Genomic DNA, 24063 nt, shown 5'->3' with positions numbered 1-24063 from the left:
AAAGTCAGTGGACACCTGAGGCTGAGCTGAGGATGACTGTAAAGAGGCATGAGAGAACTGTTTGAGTGTTTGTTACTTGGGCTCATGCCTTTGTCAAAACCTGTCTCACTGTACTCATTAAATGCTTGCATTTTATTTTATATAAAGTAAGCCACAGTAAAGTTGGTTTACGTAAAAAAAATCATCTAAGAAACTCAAGTTGAACTGGCCTCGATCTTTTTTTCTCATTAAATATGAAGACCTTTAGAACATCAGATTATCCTTTATTTAAAATATGTACAAAAGTATAGTCAAAGAGCAGAAGAAAAGTTTAAAAAGGAAAATTTAATTGTTATGTCTTTACTTGAATCAAATTCCTACTCACTAAAGTTTCCAACTGCCGATTCTATCTTAATCCAATGGATTTTCCATTCCAAGTCAACCATGACCTATTGCTTTTGTCAAGATTCCCAATAACAGAGACGTTAGGAAAGTAATTGATATTTTCTAAAATGTTAACTGTTATAATGTGACCACAGGAAGGTTCAACGTGTCTACCAGAGCTGATGTAATTCTCTGTATAGAAAAGTTTGATCTGAGCCAACTTGTATTCCTCTCCTCTAAATTTTCCGATAAACATGTCTTGCAGGCATTCAAGCTCATCACGTAAGCTTTGTGAACACGAGGGGCTCATTCCCTTAGTTCTAATTTGTGTCAGTTTGGGTAGCTCCTTGCCTTTTCCTTCTGTCTGGAGATATGCTTTTAATAACAACTGAGGATCAAATACTTTCTTCTTTTGTCCTCATCTCTTCAGGCACACGGTACTTAGTTTGGTTGGGTGGAAGGGGAGGACAATGAAAGGTGTAATCTCTCAGAATATTAGAATGGGAAGGACAGGCTTCTGTATCATTTAATCAGTTTTCTCAGTTTCCACCGACATAAACTAAGGCCCCAAGAAGGAAAGAGACTTTCCTAAAACCTCCTAGCTCTTAGGAATGGAAGCAAGGCCTGGCCCCTGAGGCCTCTGGCCGCCTGGAAACAACAGTCAGCTTTCCCTGTCTGACTCAGGCTCCTCAGTGAGGGGGGCATTGTTCACCTGTTTTCAAGGGCGTCACTGAAGAACGGGAGCAAAGGGCCATGTTGTGTACATTGCAAAACACTCATACTTGAAAGCAATCTTAAGTCACCACCTGCGTAAATTATTTTCCTAACCCTTTGGGATGAAAATTCCTGTGGCTGCTGCATTTCAGAAGAGTTGGAGGTTTTCTTTCTTCCTTTGGCTTTGTTTTTGTGACACTGTGAACTTGTTTGGGAGGGCAGACTTTTAACATCAGCCTTGACTGGGGGGGATTTACAGTAATGACAAAACTGTGCTAATGAGAGAGAGAGAGAGAGACCTGTCATAAATGGGATACATTTCCCATAACCAGAAAGAGCCTGCCTTCTGTAGCTTTGAAAAGGTAAAGACCTGACATACTCCTGCTCCACTTGCCCTGCCTCCCACCCCCTTAAGTTCACTGCTAATTGTGGTACTGTTATTAAAACAAATGACCCGTCTTTAAACACCCCAGAATGCTATGGCTCTGCCCCATCAGGGCTGTAATCAGACCACCCTGTATTTTATGGACTTAGTGTCTTGGCTATCCTGAGGCATGCCAGTGGGGGCAGAGTTTCTACTTTAGCTGCTAATTAAACTTTGGAAACCTTTTCTTTGTTGCTGGGCCAATCATTTCCACAATCTGATTGGCCTGAGTCGATTCTGTTTGAAAGGGGCAAATTTCTATTTATTCTGAAAAACAAGCAACAATTCCAAAGAACAAATGTTTATTTGAAAAAAAAAATGTTTATTTGAAAGAGCAAAAGTAACTGTCAAGTGAGGGGATTGCCTGAAAATAGCTTTATTCAAAAAACCTTCTGAGAATAGGAAAAAATTTGTGGTGGCTGCCAGATACAATATTATTCACATTTCAAAAGAGAAAATGACGATATTAGTACCTTGTCTTAGGTTTCTGCATTTGGCTTTTGCTCAGCTCCTTGGCATCTGTGATTTACAGCATGCCCTGAACATCCCTGTGAGGATGGAGGTGGGGCTGTGTGACTCAGTGACTGTATTGGAAGTGGTATAACATACTGAATAAGATTTGGGAGTTTGGAGTTATTCACTCATTGACTTATTCATCATATATTTCTTGAGTGCCTCCTGTGGTCAGGAACTGTTTTAGGCACTGGGCTGAAACAGACTAAACGAACAGAGAGACGACAGTTCCCTGCCATTGTGGTAAAGAACCTGCTTCCCAGTGGAAGAAACTTGAGAGACTTGGGTTGGATCCCTGGGTCGGGAAGGTCCCCTGGAAAAGGAAATGGCAACCCACTCCAATATTCTTGCCTGGAGAATCCCATGGCCAGAGAAGCCTGGTGGACTGCAGTCCATGGGGTCGCAGAGTCGGACACGACTGAAGTGACTTCCACTTAACATGTGGAGCCTACATTCAGTGAGGCCAACATACCTGGATTCATATGTTAGTTTTGCCATGTGTTGTGTGGCCTTGGGCAGGTTGTTTGTTCTCACCAAGTTTGCTTCCTCACATGTAATTTAGTGCCCATGATCTCCACTGCATAACATTTTTGAGGATTAACAAGATAACTGACGAAAAGTGCTTAGCACATGGTGAGCGCTCATGAATGGGAACTGCTATGATTATTGTCATCATTACTGCTGTTTGGGCAATTCCATTGTCGTCATTGAAAGAGGGGATTCACGAGGGATCCAGGGGGCTATCTTGCTAGGATGCTCCATTGGCAGGAAAACAGGTGAGATCAGTCCCATCTCTGGTCCTTTTAGATGTAGGATCCTAGCCAGGGGTCACAGCCCAGTTCTCACCTCTGCCTTGCTTTCCCGTAAGCATCAGCCTTACAGAATTAGCTTTTGTTCAAAAGTAGCTATGCTCACCATCCTGTTTTGCTTCCCTGGGTGACAGACTCTAACATTTCTTCCTCTCTTCTTCTTTCAGATTGTTTAGTGTAATTTTGGAACAATTAACCAAAGAAACAGAAGGCGGTAACCACTCCAGTGGCAAATCAGGAGGCTTTGACGTCAAAGCCCTCCGCGCCTTTCGAGTGTTACGACCACTTCGACTAGTATCAGGAGTGCCCAGTAAGCACGTTTCGTTTCCTAAAGCCAGGATTTTGTGGATGGTTTTCTTCTGGGTGGGTCTCGGGATTATGAAGCAGGGCGTGATAAGGTGAGTTGCTGTTCTCCAGCCAGGGTCTCTGCAGGCGACACCGTGGAGGCCTTCACTGTGTACAAAGTGCTCTTGCTATGTTGTCACTTTGGGTCCCTGCGACAGCCCCAGTGGGAGTAGAGTAGGGACGGTAGTGATCATTGTCTTCCTAATTTTGTAGAAGAGAGACCTTTCTCTTGGGCAGAGGCCAAGTGAATGGTGGTAGGAGACCGTGAGTTCAGGCCTCCTGGCTGCAGTCTGGTCTTCAGCCTCTGACACCATCACCACCATCACTTCCTCCCACTTTCAGGCCTGCCCCTCTGAGCATGGTGGGTTATATAGACAGGAGTGTCAGAGGGCTCAGCTGACTGCCTTTTCTCAAAGTGAGCCACAAGGGCCTGGAATCCTAAAGCGTCTACTTAACTGTCCCGCAGAGGGGCTGTGCCCATCCCATTGTGGGAGGAAGTGGATGCTTCTGGGTCCTCCCTGTGTGTAGGGCACAGTAGCACCTGCCGGAAGGTGGTTGTAAGGTCTGATTGCAGTAATGCAGAGAGAGCCTTCAGCACAAGGTCTGGAGTCGGACGGGGTGCTCAGTGTGGGAGATGCTGTGTCACCCGCTCGTCTATGGTACCTGTCTGTGCCAGGCCCTCGTTTGCTTCTTTGCTCCAGATCTCCAGGCCAGATCCAGTGCCACCTGAAAATGGAAAAGATGCCCCATCCATGCCCCAGCCAGGAATTTGCATAAGGAGCAAGGCGTGTGCTTCCCTGGGCTCTGCCCGTGAGAGGACATCTCTCTTGGGGACTTCTGAGGGCAGATACTAGTGCCTCTCCAAGGACTGTGGCTGTGAGGTGACTGCCTGCTTCCAGCTGCAGGATGGCTATGGGATTGCAGGGTGTGCCTTTTTTTCACAGCTCATAAAACCTTCAAAAGAGCACAGATCATGTTTTTGCTTCTTCAGAAGTTCTTCATAAAATTGTATTAAACCCACTGGCACTCAGAATGCACCAAAAATTCTCTGGAAAAAAAAAAAAAAACTTCCAAATTTAACATTTTAAAATGTAGGAAGTGGTGTTTTGTGTGTACTTGTTTTTCCAGATGGTTCATTTATTTTTCATTGAAAAAGATCAGCACAAGTCAAAGCCACAGTACCGTCTGGAAGCAATTGAGAAAAATAGACATACCTTGAAAATGACTGGCCCTGTTGCGTGTGCCATGATTAAATGAGAAGTTCAGTGAGCAAACATGAGGTTTCAGATTCAGTTGTTACAGCTTAATCTAATTTCAAAGTAACCACGGCAACTTTTTCCCCCAAAGAGCAAATGACAGGCCAGCCTGCCTGCGGTATTTCTGTTGTGAGCAGACGCGCGGGTGCTGTGGCTCTGTGGATCTGAGTCATACGTGAGGACTTCTCAGCCTGTGTTCGTTAACTGCCCTGTGGGGAGCATCCAAGTCTCTCACCAGACCCCGCTGGGCTTTGGGGAGATGGATTGGGGACTCTGGGTCATGCTCTTTCCTGTGCTGGTTGGCAGCTGTGGACTAGTGATTTCTTAAGTACCTGCAATTGTTAAAAATGCCTGGGAAGGTGTGACTGTTTACAAGTACCTTGGAGATGTCTAATCCCTTCTGAAGACAACTCAGACTGTCCTGCAAGACTGATTTTGTGTGTGTATGTGGACATAAGTTCCTTCCATGGAAGGTAAATATGTGTTTCAAATAGAGTCCTTCAGATGTGTGTGGAGCTCTTCACCACCCACTCTCAGGTAATAAGTACATATGAGAATCCTCGAGCATTATATAGGAAACAACCATCAAGATCATCTGGTCCAAGAGCACTGTCTTCTAGGTGAGGAAGCTTGCAGAAACCTTGGGCAGGTTCTCACAGCTAGTGGGTGGCCAGATGGGACCAGACCCTTGGCCTCCTAGTTCCTGGCTCAGTGTTCTTTCTGCTCCATTTCACAGCTTCCTTGGTTAGAGCTCTGTGAAATCTGCTGGACACATTGGTCGTGTACAAAAGAGCCTAATACCATGAAAGTGTACACATGCACTTGAAGATATAATGTCATTATTTCATAAATGTGGCCCATCTGAAATATTACAGTTACAATAAACATATTTATGAAACATAGGGCTCACTGCCATTCAGTTGAGAAGAGCTAATGCTGGATGATGATTTTGGATGGCCCTTGCATGTCTTAAAATAACAACCAAATGAAAAAACAAACAAACCCCGTCTTGTCCAAGTAGATTAGAGCATATGTTTCTTTTTCTCTTCATCTATTCCTTATGGAAGATGAAAACATGACAAGTCATCCTATTGATCATTGTTTTCTTCAGAAGACATCATTTGAACATTTAAATATCCGAAGGCAGCATGTAGGATTTTGTCTTAATGAAAGTCTGGAAAGAAGTTCTTTGTGAGTCTGAAAAACCTCTTATCATTCTTCCCTCCCCATCCCGTCCCCCACCTCTTCCCGTGTACTTCATATCAAGGTGAACTTTTACTGTTACTGCTGATAAGTATTTTTCTCTTTGCTCGGTGTGTTCTGATTTCTAATGTATTTCATTCTAGCATCTCAGCCTCTTCGTTCTTTCCTTGGATATGTATTGGGAAGCTACTGTGAGAAGAAACTAGAAAAGGGCACTTTGGAGGAGAGAGAGAGCAGGGAGAGGAAGGGAAAGAAAAAGAAAAGGGGGAGAAAGATGGATTGGGGGCTCTGGGTCATGCTCTTTCCTGTGCTGGTTGGCAGCTGTGGACTAGTGATTGCTTAAGTACCTGCAATTGTTAAAAATGCCTGGGAAGGTATGTCTGTTGATGGTGGAGAAGCTGAGGTGGGTCTCAGTGGTGGCCACGTGTCTCACTGTGCAGGGCGCGTGCAAGGTGTCAGGGGGCCTGCATCTAGTTGGCTCTGGTTTCCTGCTGACCGCTCTCCCTCCAGCTCCTGCTTCCTTCCACCTGGTCCTGAGTATTGCCCCACTGTCCCTCTTGGCCTGGTCTTTTCTCTTCCTGTACCATGGCTCTCAGTGTTGCTGCAGGTGTGGGTAGCTCCAAGGTTTGCACATCTCTCCCTCATCTCTAAGGTCTGAGGTTCAGCCGCAGGGCACAGCCTCCTTCCTGTGAAGTGATCAGACTCACCAGGTGTTCAGTCCTCACCCTCCCCTTCCTCTAACGCTCTTTTACCTCCCCCACTCCAGGGGAGCCTCCTTTTGCTCAGGCCCCAGGGTTAGCCTCATGACCCTGCCGACCTGGGCACCTTCCTCTAACTCAGACTCACTTGCTGAGTCTGGATCTCTTCTGGATCCTCACCCTGTCCTCCCTGGAGAGCCCAGCACCCTCCAGCTACTTCTCTGCCTGTTTTGCCTTTTGCATCCCCACTTGTCTTGATAAGGGGCTTCCCTAGTGGCTCAAATGGTAAAGAATCTGCCTGCAATGCAGGAGACCCAGGTTCCATCACTGGGTTGGGAAAATTCCCCTGGAGAAGGAAATGGCAACCCACTGTAGCACTCTTGCCTGGAGAATTTCATGGACAGAGGAGCCTGGCAGGCTATAGTCCACGGGATAGCAAAGAGTTGGACACGACTGAGCAACTTTCACTTTTTATCTTTCTAAAAAGGCTGCCTTTTGAGTTTTCTTGGCTCTTTCCCATGTATACATGTTATGAAACATTTGTTTGATTTTCTCTTATTTAGAATAAATGAAGAAGCTGTCTTTTGACAGCCTCTAAAGTCTGGCCTCTAAAGCCTCTAAAGTCCCCTAAAGTAGACTAAAGTCTGGCCCTGTAATCCGAATCCAGAACCCAGAGCTGCTTAGTAGATTGCAGCTGCAATCTGCTTGCCTTTTCTGCTACCCTTTTGCACCGCATGACCGCCAACCAAGACTCGCCATCCCTGGCTCACATGACACTCACTTTCTTCTGTGCTTTGGATACTTTCTTCCCCTGCTTGGAGCAGCCTCTCTCCCATGCCCACGACCCATCTGCCTATGGAAATCCATCCTGCTTGGCCTTCAGGCCCTCCAGAGAGGGAGGCTCCTGCCCAGCCCTCTTTCTCCACACTGCACTCAGAAGTGATGTCTTTCATCCTTCCTTTAATTTTCACCGTGTGATGTTACTCATCTAGCATCTGTGGGCTACCTTAGAGTAATTCATGTGTAATGCTTATGTCTCCCACTGGAACCTTACCTCTGGGAGGAACCACATTGTGTAATACATCTTCATAGTCCCCAAAACACTCCGCCTTATGTTTGCCATGTGGCGGATGTTCAAGGAATTTTGTTGAGTGGATGAACAAATGCAGAAATGAGTGACTTTTGTATCCAGCCGTTCCCTCTCTAGGCCTCAGTTTTCCCATCTTTCTAGTAAAGGGAGTTAGAGTAGATGATCTTTGAGAGGATCTTTTTAACTTTTCTCACACCCAGGTTTCATGTTAATTCAAAGCTCTGAAATACCTCCTTGAGTTTTATTACCATGTGCCCCATACAGAACAGGCATCATTAGGAAGTACATAAATGTATCCCTGAAATATTTTGCTGGCTCACAAACTTGTTTTTGTCTTTCCTAGGTTTACAAGTTGTCCTGAACTCCATTATAAAAGCCATGGTTCCCCTCCTTCACATAGCCCTTTTGGTATTATTTGTAATCATAATCTATGCTATTATAGGATTGGAGCTTTTTATTGGAAAAATGCACAAAACATGTTTTTTTGCTGACTCAGGTGAGTAATGAAAATGGTTGCTAACCAGACTATTTAAAAATTTGGCTTTCCCCAAAACAACTTTTCTGGTTTGGGGAAAATCTAAAACAGAGAGGGAGGGTGAAAAAAATGGAAAGCCAAATCCATTGGTAAATCTAAGCCAGTTCTTAGTGTGAATTATATTTAGAATTAATGAGAATTTAGTCTCTTTTTCTATCTTAATTTCCTATGTAATGTGTTCTGGCAAACAAGATTGGGGGGCCCCCCTGAAACTGGAGTATGAGGTGAATCAATAATATTTCTCTGGGACTCCCCTGGTAGTCCAGTGGCTAGGAGTCCGTACTCCCAATGCAGGGGTCCCAGATTTGACTCTTGGTCAGGAACTAGATCTCATGTGCTGCATTAAGACCTGACACAGCCAAATGAGTAAAATGTAATATTTTTTTAAAAAATACTGTCAGTCTGTATAGGCTGAGGAAAGGTGCTGTGGGAGTGAGGACAGAGGAGGGAGGCATGGGCTCCCGAGGGTCATTCCTGCCCTGGGTGGTGAAGCCTGCCGCTTCTGTTTGCAGATATGGTGGCTGAAGAGGACCCAGCGCCGTGTGCGTTCTCAGGGAACGGACGCCAGTGCACCGCCAATGGCACGGAGTGTAGGAGTGGCTGGGCTGGCCCCAATGGCGGCATCACCAACTTTGACAACTTTGCCTTTGCCATGCTCACCGTGTTTCAGTGCATCACCATGGAGGGCTGGACAGACGTGCTCTACTGGGTAAGCAGCTTGCGGAGGGAATTGACGGAGCGTGCTTTCCTCGGATAAAAGTGTTTCATTAGCTAGAGCCATTGGGGAGCTGGCTGGAAAAGACCCCCTGGAAGTGAGTTCTTTGGGAAGGGAAGCAGACCGCCTTTTCACTCAGCAAGACCCATTACGTCTCCCCGTCAGGGCCTTGCTTTCAGCTGTAGAAAGCTGCTACAGGACGTGGACTTCCTCGCATCCCCAGTGTCTCCTGGGGACTTACTACTGAGCATGCCCAGTAGTTCCCTTTGTTGGAGGAACTCCAGCATGCCAGGGCTGTCCTGATTAAACTTGAAGAGCCCAGGGTCATTCCCCAGAGTAAGAGGCCCCCGGACTTACATAGACTAAAACTAATCTTTTATACCTAGAGGCAGGTTTCTCTACCAGGTCCTAAATGGAAGGTAGAAAACATCAATTAATTGGATTCTTTTCAGGCTTTCCATAGCTTAGTACAGCTTTAAAGCCCAAATGGGTTTTTCCCCTATTACGGTGTTTCCCTTTTGCATCTTCAGTATTACTACAAACCAGCCCAGCATAAGCCCTTAGCTCTCTCTTCCTTTTTTTTTTGGCGCTAGAGAACTTTGGCAGAGAAGGTCGAGATGGCACATCAGCCTTCCAGGGCTGGTGGACCTGTTCATGAAAACAGATGGACACCCTTTGTATGGCTCGGAGCTAGCTTCTCTTGTTCCCAACAGAACCAGTAGGGTTTGCTACAGATGAAGAGCAGTCATATTTTAACAGTCATTTCTCAGAGTTGAGTTTATTTGTTTACTTCTGTGTTTGATAGAATTTGAAAAAACTCACAGAAGTTTGGAAATTATTTTTCCATGGCACAGAGTTGTTGGGAAAAACAGCTGCCTTGTAGATTTTGAGCATAAACCCAGGTCCAAATGGGATTAACCAGGATTCCAATAATGATTTGTTAAAAGGTAATGAGTAATAACATACTTCTTAAATGGTCAGTCTCCAGTTAGACAGTCTGCACGTTGAGAAGTATTTTCTAATAGTATCTAAATTTTAGACACTTTATAAGATTTCCCATTACTCTATAACTTCAGAGAACATAATGGTTGTAAATAGGTTTTTGCTTCCCTTCACAAGTGAATTCCATGCTTGCAGGGTTGTAGAAATGTCTGTATGTGTTAGGCAAAGAAAATACATTTTTATTTTCATCCCCAAAGTGTTAGTCTAGTTTGGTAATAAGGTTTTTAAAACATCACCAGCATGTCATATCTTATTTTTTCCCCTTCCCCTCCTTTTTCTAATTGTCATAGTAGAGAGAGAGAGAGAGAGTGTGTGTATGTATGCAATCTGTTATTTATATCCATAACACAATGCCTTTTGTAAAATTTTTTGTGAAGAGAAAGAGGAAGATTATATAGGATGAGCCAAGCCCATGGCCATGCATGAGGACCCTCTAATTAGGTAAAGAGCTCATTTTCAATATTATGTTTTAAGTTGCCACTTCTGGTTAGATTAGTGGAGGGCGCAATCTCCAGTCTTCCTTTGAAGTTTCTGATAAATAGAAAAAGCATGATTCAAATAGCCCAAATTTTGGTCCTTCCCCCTAAAACAGTACAGAACACGTTTTGATTTAAAACAAATGAAAAAACTGGTGACTCCTCAGCTCTGTTCTCCCAGTTTTTATGGTGTATTGACACTGCTGATCTGACATCTCCTAATGGACAGTTGCAGACTTTATGTTTCCGCACATTGATTCTCTCATTACGATCTTCCCATGGCCAAGTTAGCGGAAACTCTGGGAGTGTGTGATTAAAGGAGAGAAGACTCCGCACGCCTAGAAACAAAAGTTTCTACTTGCTTTCCTGAGAACCTCTAAGTATCACCTAGGATGATATAATTATTACCTCTGTTTTTCATATGACAGTCACAGGGCTAATAATTTGACAACATAATAATTATATTCTCTATGAATTACATGGCATCTTTATTCTGATGGAGGAACTCCAATAACTTATCAACCTTATGCCAGTCTATATCCCTTTATAGCAGGTCTGGGAAACAGTGGAATATAGATGCCCTAGACATCCCCAAGGTCCTGATGCAAGTGGTCGTGGTATTTGATTACAAGGGTCTACAGACCTTTTTTTTTTTTCATAAGGGACCAGACAGTAAATATATGTGGCCAGGCAGACCATAATGTCTGTGTCACAACTGCTCAGCTCTGCCCGTGTCACTTGGAAGCAGCTGCAGACAACATGTACACCTGTGGCTTCATTCCAGTATTTATTTATGGATACTGACATGTGAATTTCGTATAGCATTCCTGTGTCATGAGATAGTCCAGATTTTTTTTTCCCACCATTTAAAAATGTAAAAGCCATTTTTAGCTCAAGGGCCGTCCAAAAGCAGGTGGTAGGCTGGTTTGGCCCACAGGTCATAATGTCATGACCCCTGGTCTAGACTAGAACCCCCCTCTCTTTCCTTGGCATTTCTCCATTCTCATGTGAGCCCTTCTGGAACACTAGGGGGCAGCTCAGGGATGTCTCCCAGAGTGCTCACTGAGATCTTATTCTCAAACATATCAAGTTGCTTCTAATTACTTCCTGATTACATTTATTAACTCTGCATAGACATAGGCAGGAGCCAGGCCCCAGCCTTCTTCCTATTTTATGGGCCTCAGTCGGTGGGATCCACAGCTGTGCACAGAACAGCACCTCCCTGCCCAGCACAGCGCCCGGCCCAAAGCTGGTGCTCAGCAGACACCAGCTACCATTACTCTTCAAGTTCACAGTCCCATTGTCTCAGGGTAGATGGGCCTTTTAAAATTCCTGATTTTTACCATAGCCAGAGTGTAAAGGGAACATCTTGAGAGAGAACTAAGATTCGACTTTAATCTTAATCTCGATTTGCAAGCCAAGTTTTCAGTCCTTTAGGTGTTTGTATATGGTGGACAAAGTCTTTGCCAGGGATGAGTTTGAGTCTGGTTGAGTTTATGTTCAGTCAGTGTTCCCAAGTTCATGGATGCCTCAGTCCCCAGGAGTGCCTGGCAAGAGGCAGGGTCTTGGGAAGGTGGGCCCAGTATGCAGAAAGACACGTGTAGAACAGGACCTTTGGGTATGTGGGGAATGGGATTATTAACTTCTGATAGAAAGCCATTTTTTTAGTGCTCTTTTTTTGAAGTGAATTCCATAAGCATAATTAAGCTGCTATCTGATCCACGCGTTTGTTGTCCAGAGTCAGAAAGGTGTAGTGCAAGGAAAGAGCCTTAGGCTGGAGAAGGCTAGGCGCCTGACCTTGGGTAGGTCACCCAAATACTCTGGGCTTTAACTGTGTGTCGTCCACAAGATGCGGAGTAACACTACACGATCCTATTATTTTTTTCTTCAACTCCAAGGAAATGGTTTTAAATGTAGGAAATTAATTCAAATAATGAGAATTGATTTCAGGAAAGAATTATCCATATCAGTCATTTGTGGCCTTTTGCCTTAGTGCCAGCCTCTTCTCTTGGTGAGCAGCACACCTATGGCAGTGCTGGCTATCAGACTCAAACAGGAAGCTCCCTTGGCCAAGTTGATAGTCTTCTTCATTCAGGGTACCTGGGAACTCCCTCTTTAGTTAGCTAGCAGCTTGCCTTTCTGCTCCTTTCTCCGAGTCTAGGCTCAGGGGAGCCACAACCAATATATCAAGTTTTTAGTAGTTTTTGCAACAGAAAAAACAAAAAGCCTTAGATTACAGAGATATGGATGTGCATCTCAGTCTTTGAAGTGAGGAGAAACTGAAACTAGGTTATTATTTCCTGAGTACAGGGACACGACATGATGACTTTGATATAAATATTTTAAAAATCTAAATCGAAACAATTGAGCTCACGCCACTTTCTCCCTTGCTGACAAAGGACACGCAGACAGAATCCCAAGCAGAGTCTCTATTTTTGTGTGGGTATTTCGGGGACCGGCTTGCCAGTTCTGATGTGTCCCGTGTGACTGATAAAGTCTAAGAAATGCTAGCCTCTGAAAAGAGACCAGGGTTGAGAAGGTTTCTTCAGAAGAAAGACTGGCCCTTAGAGCTTAATTTTTATTTCTCTTTCTCACGCTCTGGAGATTTAGGGTCTCCTGTGGCCTTTGGTTTTCCCTTGTCCCCCATGGGTTATCCCAGGTGATATTTCTGATTTGAGCAAAAACACTTATTTCTAAGAAATCAGAAGTTTATTTGGAAAAAAAAAAAAATGTTCCCTCCCAAGTTGGAGCAGACAGCTGTTCCCGGAACCATCCTCTGGAGCACAGGGCTGAGGCCCAAAAGAGGATGGGCAGGGCAGATGCTGGGCTGACGGCTAACACACTTTGCTGAGGTGTGAGAGGGCAGGGTCGCCTAGTGGGGACCCTGGACATGCACCCACTTCCTCTCCGTGAGCGAGCACACTCTCCCCGGTTGTGGGCGCCCCTCTTGCCCCAGCAAAGGGGAAGCAGGCCCAGAGAAGGGTCTGCGGAAGGCCCTGATTCCAGGCTGGGCTCTGGTTACTACGCCAGGCAGCCTGTTTCTTCTCCTGCACATCTAGGTTATTAAATAAGTTTAGTGGTGTAGTTGCTTTGGAAGAATTACCCTCGGCCTTCCTGCTGAAATTAGTTTATCCAACTTAATGAGATCAACAATTGCAACCACGGCCCTGCCTCATTCATTACTCTAATTGCCGATATAAGATGTGCAGACTGATAGCAGTTCAAGTAAGCACATCAATTTTCATGTGGCCAAACAGGTGTTTCATAAGGGCTTTAATGCCCTCTCCGTAGACTTCAGCAACAGATGTTAGGTAATTTGTTTTTTTTTAATGTTCTCTTTTTCTGTTTGGTTTCTGCTTGAGGCAAACAGTGAAATGCATGAGTTTCATTCTGTAAAGCTAAAAACCTAGCGCCAGATAATGTAAAGAAAGCACATGCTCAACGGCCTGAGGGCTTGACCTCAGAAGCCAGAACCATGAATCAGCCCAGGCCATATACTGTTCTGTTAGCGGGGATTCCAGCAGAGTCAGGCCTGGGGTCATTCATTCAGTCTTCTCACTGGTGCTTCACATCTTTCTTGGAGAAGACTTTGCCCAATTTAACACTGACCTGTGCTGTTAGAAAGTTGCATCCAGCCGTGAACCCTGAAGCATCTGTTTGCTCCAGCACAAAAGTTGCTCATGAGCTGGTCTCCCCGGGAAGGTGTGTTCAGGGGGCCACGTCTGACTGTGCTGCTTCACTTGGCACAGAAGTAGGGACACCAGGTTCCTTTGAAAGAACTCACAGCTGGAGCCACCTGTCTCAGGGCAGATTATATAGGTTCAAGCTAGATTTGAGAGGTGAGGGCTTTTTAAATTTCTCCTTACTGGCAAGCAGTTGGGTCCTTCTGTGGGTGCAGTTGAGAAAAAAAAGTCTCATTCCCCAAAGCACCCCTGAATATGTCGGCTAGTTGACTTCTGAATACTTTCCTTCTTTGCATTAATTTAGCTGTGCTTGCACTGACTGATAGCAGATAATCCAGATTTAAAGTGGGTTAGGTTTCCTGGGATAGATTGGCTTCCAGTATACCCGAAATCCAATAACTGGAAAGTTATTATTTTAGGTTTTTTTTTAAAAAAGAATTTATAGAGTCAAATGCTACAAATTTGTCTCTATAGCTAAGACTTTTCCGCCATCACAAATTTTGAAAGCAAGAATACTACCAACAATTTGGGCAGAGTAGAAAATAGTTTCTAGCTAAGCACTAGTTTTGTCTTCTACCAAGATCTCTGAAAATCCCTTACCAAGGCAATTTCTTGTAAGAGAGAGCCAAATTCCAGCTGATTGCCCTAGCCGTAGCCAGAGTTTGCTATTACTTGCCCTGAAAGTTTTGATGACTCGTGTGTGTGTGTGTGTGTGTGTGTGTGTGTGTGTGTGTTGGGAATATATAATGAATGTGCATTGGCTACTGTTGTCTGATTTGAAGCTAAGTAAATGTTTAATTAAATGTATGGAATGCTCTCTAATGTAACCCTCTCTCCTTATTAGATTCTCTTATTAACCCACTCCTATGAGACCATCTTATTTCTTGCAGATGAATGATGCTATGGGATTTGAATTGCCCTGGGTGTATTTTGTCAGTCTCGTCATCTTTGGGTCATTTTTCGTACTAAATCTTGTACTTGGTGTATTGAGCGGGTAAGCTACACCTCTTTCATCTTGAAAGCAGAGTCCTGAGGACAGTTGCCAAGACCACACAGGCTTGCTAGATGGGGGCCGCCGGGTGGGTGCCAAGTGTTTTATGTGTCCTCCAAGATGCTTTCTTTTCTGCTGAGGCTTCCCAAACCAAGACATTTCCTGGAACCTCACCAGCCTATGTGAAAGAAAGCTATAGGATAATTATTGACCAGAGATTAATCAGCGTTGTCACTTGGGGTTTAAATCATTGGCATTGCTTGCCCATTTGTCCCAAAAGGAGATACATCTATAATTGCTTTATTGGTCTGGATCCAAATATAATGCAGATTAATTGGTACCAAACAGTAGCTAAATGACTTTCGGTAGGCCACATTTGGGGATTTTCACAGCAGAACCTGCCCTTATTGAAAGAACAAAACTGGAAGGCCCTTGGCGGGATCCCATCCTTGGAGCACCAGTCCTCAGTCAAAGCCCTCGTGGTCCAGCAGCAGTTCCTGGGGCTCTGCTCTTTGGCAAATGGATAACTGATAACTAATCTCCTTACATTTTACAGGTAAATGATGCGATAGGATGGGAATGGCCATGGGTGTATTTTGTTAGTCTCATCATCCTTGGCTCATTTTTCGTCCTTAACCTGGTTCTCGGTGTCCTTAGTGGGTAAGCAGTTGGATCTGTGTCCCACATTCTGCTGCTGCCATGTGTCAGGCAGCTCCCCACGGCTTTCTCTGCATGCGTGTGGACTCTGATGTCCCCCCTGTGTGTTGCTTTGGGACTGAACTGTAATTCTCAATGCTCGTATCTGTCTGTGAGATTCTGTGTTTCTGATGCTTGCCAAACTATTAATTGAATGAAACCATTTCCCTGAAGCTAGTCACATTTATATGCTAGTGTGTAGGAGTGGATTAAAAGTGACTAAAAGGATGCCCAGCCTTGGTCTCCCCCAGCAAAGGGCCTTTGTCTTTTGTGGTTGTCTTCCCATTAGTATTAGTACATAGCCTGGCCCTTTAAAGTTACTTGCAGTGTATTATGATTATTTCCAGTGGTGTTTCAGATTTCATGGTAAAGGATAAATAAGCCTAGATTAGCACAGAAATACTGGACAGTTTAAAATCTCACATCCTTCCCATGGGGATCATTTATTAGCTTGGTTTTCTGCTGCTGTCACTGTGAGAATATTTCCTTGAATTCGTTTTTAATCTTAGCTCACAGAATCGGTCTTTAATGCAGAGAAATAATCAGCTTTTGCACCTAAATTTCCTCCGGCCTTATCATTGTCCGTGTCCCTCAGTCATCATTTTTGAAATTTCACTTTGTTGGCCTCCTTGGCTCTGTGGATTGATGGGGGTTCAGTGGAGACTGGGACCAGAGTGGGGCTCTGTCTTTTCTGTGGTTGCCATCCTAGAGCCCTCTTGGGCAGCCTAGCATCTTCCCCACCACACAGACACCCCACACAAGGGGGTACCCCAGAGAAGGGAGTGGGCACCTGCGGTAGGGTAGAGGGCCCTCTGAGCCCCTGTGGTGGGGCCTCCCCAGGCTCTCAGTGCCAGCTTATCGCCATTGCCAGGGCCTGGGAGGGTGACCGGGGCTCATAGGTGCCCGTTTCCCCTGAGGAGCCCCTGTCACTCCCGAGCTCAGACATCCTCCGGAGATACTGCTGATAGACTTGATTCCCAGTGAGTTTATCTACTCCTCACTCACTCTATCTCTGTCTTGCTAAGAGCTGATATCTCAGGGGAAGTGATGTCTTCATGTAATGCTGAGTCAGTGGAGAGACCTTTATCTCACTTTTCTAAACACTGCCTTTTCCAGAGCAGAAAGCGAACTGGTTACCCATCTCTGCTTCCTCTCCTCATCTTCCCTCTCAGCTACCCTGCCTGTTTTCAGGGACAGGCGTTTAGAATTCTCCTTGACCGAGTGTGGTCGCTTTCACACCATGGATGCGCACTGTCCTGTGAAGCCCCATCTAGAAATGAGCCAGGAGCCCATGCCTTACAGTGAGGGGAAAAGGGGTTCTGGGCCTGAGTCCTGGGTGTGACAGCTGACCCTCTGCCCCGACCCGGCCGAAGATTCTTTCTATGGATAAATGGCTCTTCAAGCCTAAAGTTCTTTCACGTCATTCTTTAAAAGTGCCTTCTTCCTAATGACCCTCTGTGGCCTTAGGTCAGTGTCAGGATGGTGAGGGTGGAATTTATCCCTGGAGAAACAGCATCATGTTGATTTTATTACAGGAACAGCCCATACAAGGTTAACAGCAATTCTGTTGTGAATTCCTTGGCGCCCTGTGTCTCCTAAACCCAACTAAACTGAGGCCATGGAAACGACTAATTTTAACAGTGCCAGTGACATGCCTTATCTCTGAGCTTCCCAGAGCAGGAACATCACCCCGGCAGGATGGGGCAGACTTAAGAAGGGAAAAGGGGGAAAAGCCGGGAGGGACCCCTTATTATAATGCTGGATGCTAAATATGCACCCTGTGGGGGTACCCACAGCTGGAGGATAAAGACACACACACCATGATGGAACAGCCAGTTTGCTGAAATATATTTTGGGGAAAGTAATAAGTAACTTTAAAATATTTTTAAACCAGAACAAAACTAGATCTCTTATGAAGGAGAATGCAAATGACATTTGAATTCTTAAAATAAAACCCAAGAATTCCCAGCAATATTCAGTCAGTTCCACGACGTGCCCCAGCTCCCCCGGGGCTGCAGCTGACCCTGCCTGGACGTGCGAGGCCACTTGGGTAGGAGATGTCCAGCAGTGCTCTGGCTGAAGGAGGAACCACGTCCGCAGAGCAGTCTTCCAGTGTGTTCGCAAATTTGGTCGCTTTTCCTGAGTTCTTGCTGCATGTCTGGCTCTGGGCCCAGGGGCCAGGGTGCCAAGATGTCTAAGACACAGATGGGGGCCTTGTGCGCAGACAGTCATTGTCTGGGGTGGAATTGTCATTGGGCAGTGCAGGATGGCCAAGCTAAAGTAGGGGCAGGGACAGAGAAACTGCGAAAGCAGTATGTCTATGAGCTGGATGTTGAAAGATGATAAGGTGTCTGTGGGGGTGGCGGTGGGGTGGGCTAGGGGTGGAGAAACCAGAGAACAGGCTGCTCCCACCTTTCCTAACAGTTAGTTACTTGGGCTTCTCTGCCTGGGTACTCCTCCTTGACTTTCCCCTAAAGCAACAAAAAATCAAAATCAGTCATTTGTATTTATTTTTTTGTTTCAGAGAAATGAAATAAAAAAAAATTTTTTAGTTTCAATCTTAGGGTTCTTCCCAACTTTTTTAGGGAACATTGGAGGAAATACAAAATCAGAAGGGCATAAATATTCAAAAGGAGATGGCTTATGTTGCATAGCCCCTTAGGGACCATTGGACCACCACAAATGTAATTCCAAAAGCCCTGAATTAAAAGGCTCTCCTGTTTTAGACCATACTGCTGCTTTCTAATGAAGGGTCGTTGTAAGATGCTGTGTGTCTTTAAGTCAACCATTTGGAAATATTTGTTGCTCTTCCTTGGCTCCTCCTTTTTTTCCATGTGGCCATGCCATCCTATTGTATCCTTAAACTGATTTTAATCTGTGCACTTGATTTGGTATTGGTACATTTTTGAAGCATTGTTAAGACTGATGCTTTGAAATATCTCTGGTTTTACAGCACACTGTTTTTCTCAAGGTGAGTATGAGGTTCATGAACTGTATGCTCTGCATAGCCAAGCATGATCCTGGATGAAGACATTCCTGCCCCACCCTGCCCCAACCCAGGTACTTGTGCTGTGTGGGAGGAGCTGAGAAAGTCAGTAACTAGAGTTCTGATTTCATACTAAGTTGTTATCAAGGAGATGGTCCCATTATGACCAAGTGTTAAAAAGAATGTCTCAATTAAGTCTACAGTTCAGCTGGCTCTTCTCATGGTGGCTTTGATGATTTTTCACTTTCAAAATTGCTCACTTAACTCTTGTCCCCTTTGGGGTTCTTTCCTGTAGGTAGGTAAGATAAGAGAACACGGTGGTGTTTCAGCACTTTTTGTCTTTAGAGTCACTGCCAGATTCCCGGGGGGATGGTGGTCATGGGCAGTGGGCTCACGTCTTCACCTGCAAGGACTACCTGATGCCAGGCGCACCTGCGGCAAGGTAGAGGGCCCTCTGAGCCCCTGTGGTGTGGGCCAGACCCCCAAAAAGGGGCTGGTGGATGAGAAGTGAATTAGAAGACCTGAGTTCTGGTCACGTGCTAAATAACTCTGGGACTTCACTTAGGAGTCCCGAGCCTACATCTCTTGGCCCCTCAAAGGGGGATGCTGCTGCTGTGCCATCCCCACCCCCACACACAGAATAGGTGGCTTTAGGTCAGCTCATGAATGTAAAAGTGCTTTGAAAAAGAGATACTGCAAAGAATTTTACTCATTGAATGTATCTTTCTCTTACCTCTGTGGACCTCCTCCCGTTCCCCTCCTTGGGTGAAGTGGGAACAGCTAAGAGGCTATTTGGAAAATATCTGAAGTGTACCATTTTCTGAATTTCCCAGGAAGAGACCAGCAGAAATGGGCTTTGTATGCACATTAATACTGTACTCAGTGCCCCCACAATCAGGCCATGGAGGTTCTTTGTCATCTATAAAGTGTGGTGCAGCTCTCAGTCGTGATTGAAGTTCTGACAGTGATTTATTTTTGCACAAGTAGGGAGGCATGACATTGCTGTAACATATGGTTAAACACTGGCTTTAGAGTCAGATAATCAAGACATAACTCTCTGCTCTACCTTCTACCAACTATGAGATTTGGTGAAATGGTTTGCCTATTTGAGCTTTACTTTGCTTGTCTGTAAAATGATATTAATAATATTAACTGTGGGGAGTTGCAAGAGGATTCAGTGAGCTGAAGAGTGTAGAGAGCTTCGTTACTCTGATGGTGATGGCTTCAGTAAGAGTATATAAAATGAGATTTGATGCAAGAAAAATCTAATCAACTCAATTCTTTTTATTTTTTTTCCCTTGTGACCAGGCCTATAGGTAGAGTTTAATTTGCATGATTCTTCTACTCAGGATGTTAATAAACTAAGTATTCTCTACTTAGTTGAGAGTAGAGAATTTGCTTTTAGAGGATCTAATGTCCAAAAATGCTCTTAGAGGAGCAGGGAGGTGAAATGAAAATACTTAGAAGTTGGTAAATTATGAAGTCCTTGCTAAGCAAAGGTTTCATTTGCCTTTGTTTCTGTTTCTGCCAAAGACAGACTAAGGACCCACGGTGCCTAGACTGGTTTTGATGTCTATTAGATGGATTTCTCCTGAGAAGTTTAGATAATCTCTGATATTTATATAGTAGCAGTCAGATCCCTGGCACTTAGCAATGGCCAGGAAGAGATTAGATAAAAGACCCTTAAGAGATTAGTGTAATATAACCCAGACTTTGATGCATCTGTTCTCTGTCGGCCTTTGAAGTCAGGCCCCATATGCCATTTTTCATAGTAAATCCAAAGGGCAATTTTAGGATCCTATGCTGTGAATATTTTTCTGTTCAGTTGTTTTGAACACTGTTGTCTTGGTGCCTGGATATTCCTTGCCATAAAATGGAGTTTAAAAACTCCATTCTCTTTTCTTATATACATTCAGTATCATAATGTGAAGGTTCTTTAATTATGTGCCAAACTATGACCAATATTGGGACAGACCTCTGCCCTAGTCTTTTTAAAAATATGGATTTGTTTGTGACTGTGCTGGGTCTTTGTTGCTAGGCTCGGGCTCTCTAGCTGTGGCGATGGGGCTGCTCTCCACCTGTGGTGTGTAGGCTGCTCATCACCGTGGCTTCTTTTTTGGGGGCTCTGGATGTGTGGCCTTGGAGTTGTGGCACAAGGACTTAGTTGCTTCCAGGCATTTGGGGTTCAGACCAGGGATTCAACCCATGTCCCCTCCATTGGCAGGCAGATTCTTAAGCACTGGATTGCCAGGGAAGTCCCTCTAGTCACTTTTTTAGAGGAAAAAGGTGATTAATGAATTTCATCTCCTAATCCTTAGACTTTACTCATATTTGTCCAAAACATTATATTTCTCTTCAGTCCATTTGGTTTCTCTTTAATCCACATTAATTGGGGGAAGAGGATGCTTGGTGATTGGTTGAAAGTGTTGGGATTAAAAAAACCTAGGCAGAGATTCACGCATGGCTTCTCTACTTGTGTAACTGCTGGTATAGAGGGAGTGGAAGGGGGTGGCATGGCAAGTGGGGGTGACGGTACTGTATTAGAATTTTACAAAATAGGCTCGGGTTTGGGGGCATCATAATTTGCACCCTAGTCTGTTAAATTCACACCATTATGAACCATGGTCAGAGATTGCCTCTAGTTCCCTCCCCTTGAATGTTGGCTCAGAGGGAAAAACATACCAGGTATATTGTGGAGACATACCCTCTGGGAATAGGCATTTGTATAAATTATTTATGACTGGGATTAGAATTTACTCTCATTCAATGTTTTACCAGCATCTGCTCACAAAAAATGAACAACAGAATTTCTTCCTGTACATAAACAGATCTGCATCTTAGAAGAGTAGTTGAATTGCTTGTGACATTGAAAGGGGTATTGTTGGGTAATGGGATAACCAGGCTATCAGTGTGATTGGTTACCACTACATTACAGAATAAAATTGTATTGAGTTAATGAGTTAATTCCATATCTTGACAACAGGCAGAGAAAACACACAGAGGTCTAGTTCAAAAACAAGGGGACAGTGGAGGGTTCTTTGTAGATAGTTCTTACAATTAAAAAAAAAAGATTTTCCTGTGTGTAATTAGTGATGATCAGGTTGCCAGACAAAGACACTCTTACTGATCACATGTAGCAAAATATTTCCCCACAGTTAACTGGATGTATCTTTGGTTTGACTTGACTCATAGATGAAAGAGTTGTCCACACAGTTGGAGGTCTCTTTTCTTGAACTTGGAAGTAGTGTTATGAGTGGGGTTGAAAGCTGCGGGAGAGATCTATGGTTCTTTAGTAACTTCACATGTTTTGGTTTTGGTAGAACAAGAAATTAAGCCCTGCTTCAGCTCTATGTGGAAGAACGCTAAATTTCCTTTTTCTACTAAAGAACTGTGCTAAACATTTTTATAGACTTTTAAGCACTGAGCTTTCTTGTTGCAGAGTTAAGATGCTGTCAGGGGTAGCTGACAGCTGGATACCAGTGCTGTGGGTACTGTGATACCTGAAGTGAATAGGCTGAAAGCTACACCTGACATTAACAAGTGAGTGGTAACCTCTCTGCCACTGGCTGGCAGCGACTGTTTCCATAGAAATGGCTGTTGGGATCAGTGGAAACGAGGTAAGTGCAAGTTTTCCCTGATCCTTGTTTCCATCAAGCTGATGTCGGTTTCCCTGGCAACAGCAGTGGACAGCAGCCAGGCACAGCAGCAGATTGAGGAGAGCTCTCTCACTTGTCAGCTGTGGCTATCATGTATTCCTAACCCAATCCTTTTTTATAAGATGCAGCAAAACACCTCTGAGGGCCCAGGAGGCCTCTCTGGCCACACGTGCCCTCCCGAGCTTAGCAGAATTCATCACTGAGCGTTCATGCAGAGGCTCAGTTCTTCATAAAGCCACTGGCACCTTAGCAGTTGAAATTAAAGCCATAATTTTCCTGTGTTCCCTATTCAGTTGGCGGCATTAACAATTGTTCTTATTTCTGCAGTGAAGGGTTGTTTATGAATTTAATAATTTGACTTCTGTGAGGAACATGTTGATGATTGCCCTAAGGTGCTACTGTCAAGCTTACATCAGTTTTTTTTTTTTCTTTTTCCTTCCTTGTAATATTCTTTTATAGGCTGGTAAAATTGCTTACAGAAATCAAATCTTGGTATAGCAGAACAGCTTAGGATAGCAAGACCTATATGTCTGTGGTACTGGGGGCTCTTCTTTATTCAAGTTCGGCAGTTGTCCTAATAAATAAAATGTTCCTGGAACATTTTATTTTAAACATTTTTTTTGTTTTTTAAATTGATTTTTATTAGAGTATAGTTGCTTGACAACGTTATGTTGGTTTCTGTTGTACAACACAGTGACTTAGCTGTACGTATACATATATTCCCTCGTTTTTAGATTTCCTTCCCACTTAAGCCAACACAGAGCACCAAGTAGAGTTCCCTGAGCTATGCAGTAGGTTCTCATTAGTTGTCTGTTTTATGCATAGTAATGTATATATGTCAATCCCAGTCCCCCAGTTCATGCCACCTTCCCATCCCTCCTTGGTTTCCATAAGTTTGTCCACATCTGTGTCTCTATTTCTGTTTTGGAAATAAGTTAACCTGTACCATTTTCCTAGATTCTACACAGAAGCGATATTGTATTTAAGCAGGTGTGGGCACCCAGGGTAAATATATCACCTCCTGTATGCGGCAGTGTTCTCAGGTCCCACGGAGCAGAACTGTTGTCACTGCCAGGGTATGTAAAGTGAGTGTGTGTGCAGAGAGGTGCAGAATAAGGTGTTGGGCACTACCTTATTTTAAACCCTTAAAGCTGTTATTAATATTTTAAAAGTATTTTCTGTGGCGTATACCTTGGTGGGTCTGGTGGTTAGGACTCCCAGCTTCTACTGCAGGGGATCTGGGTTCGATCCCTGGTCGGGGAAGTAGGACCCTATAAGCCATGCAGCACAGCACCCCCCAAAAACCAAAATATTTTCTCTGAATTAAAAATAAAACTGCAAGATTCAGAGCTATATTTCTGAGAATCAAATGAAGATACAGATCCACAGCATTATAAGAATTTAGATTGACTGTGTAAAAGAACACTAAAAAAAAAAAAAGTAAAAGAGTACTGAAAAAATGGTAAATTTCCTGACTTGGGGGGGCTTTCTGAATGACTTTGTCCCCAACAATCTGGACAAGGGCAAATATGCTTGGTTGGGAGGCAGTATTTAGGGCTAACCCTGTACCACCTGATAAGAGTTCAGTGTGACAGACTAATAAGAAGCAGACAATCTTGCTAAATATTCTTCTCTCTCTTAGACTTATTAAGAAAAAAATGAGTCCATCATTAATTCATTGAATGTTTTCATGTGCCTACACAGTGATAGATGTATTTGCCAAGTACCTTCCCAGGCTCTGGGATTTGAGTGGTGAGGCAAAGCAGAGTCTTATCTTCATGAAGCTTGTGTATAATGAGGGGGAGGAAAAACTGCAAAGTTTTATAAATCCTTTAAAGGAAAGGTCCATGATGCTGTGAGAGTGTTTAACAGGGAGAACAAATGTTTGGGGGAAGCATGCTGAAGAAA

General features: G+C 44.1%; 1 protein-coding gene across 12 annotated transcripts in view; it reads left to right on the top strand.

Moving 5' to 3' along the window:
* The window catches only part of CACNA1D (calcium voltage-gated channel subunit alpha1 D), a 370601-nt gene that overhangs the window by 187821 nt on the left and 158717 nt on the right, over positions 1-24063 (top strand). For 9 of the 12 annotated variants that reach the window (XM_010817680.3, XM_059879485.1, XM_059879486.1 and 6 more), the window contains exons 5-8: positions 2991-3133; positions 7759-7911; positions 8463-8659; positions 15374-15477. In XM_010817680.3, coding sequence (XP_010815982.1) covers positions 2991-3133; positions 7759-7911; positions 8463-8659; positions 15374-15477 — 597 coding nt within the window. Of the gene's footprint in view, positions 1-2990; positions 3134-7758; positions 7912-8462; positions 8660-14716; positions 14821-15373; positions 15478-24063 lie in introns of all 12 variants that reach the window. The other 3 variants (XM_059879487.1, XM_005222722.5, XM_059879481.1) reach the window with 1 other exon arrangement.

Source organism: Bos taurus, chromosome 22 (assembly GCF_002263795.3).
Source record: "Bos taurus isolate L1 Dominette 01449 registration number 42190680 breed Hereford chromosome 22, ARS-UCD2.0, whole genome shotgun sequence".
Classification (NCBI taxonomy): domain Eukaryota; kingdom Metazoa; phylum Chordata; class Mammalia; order Artiodactyla; family Bovidae; genus Bos; species Bos taurus.
The sequence above is the reverse complement of the archived record's forward strand: the minus strand, read 5'-3'. Positions and strand labels throughout refer to the sequence as shown.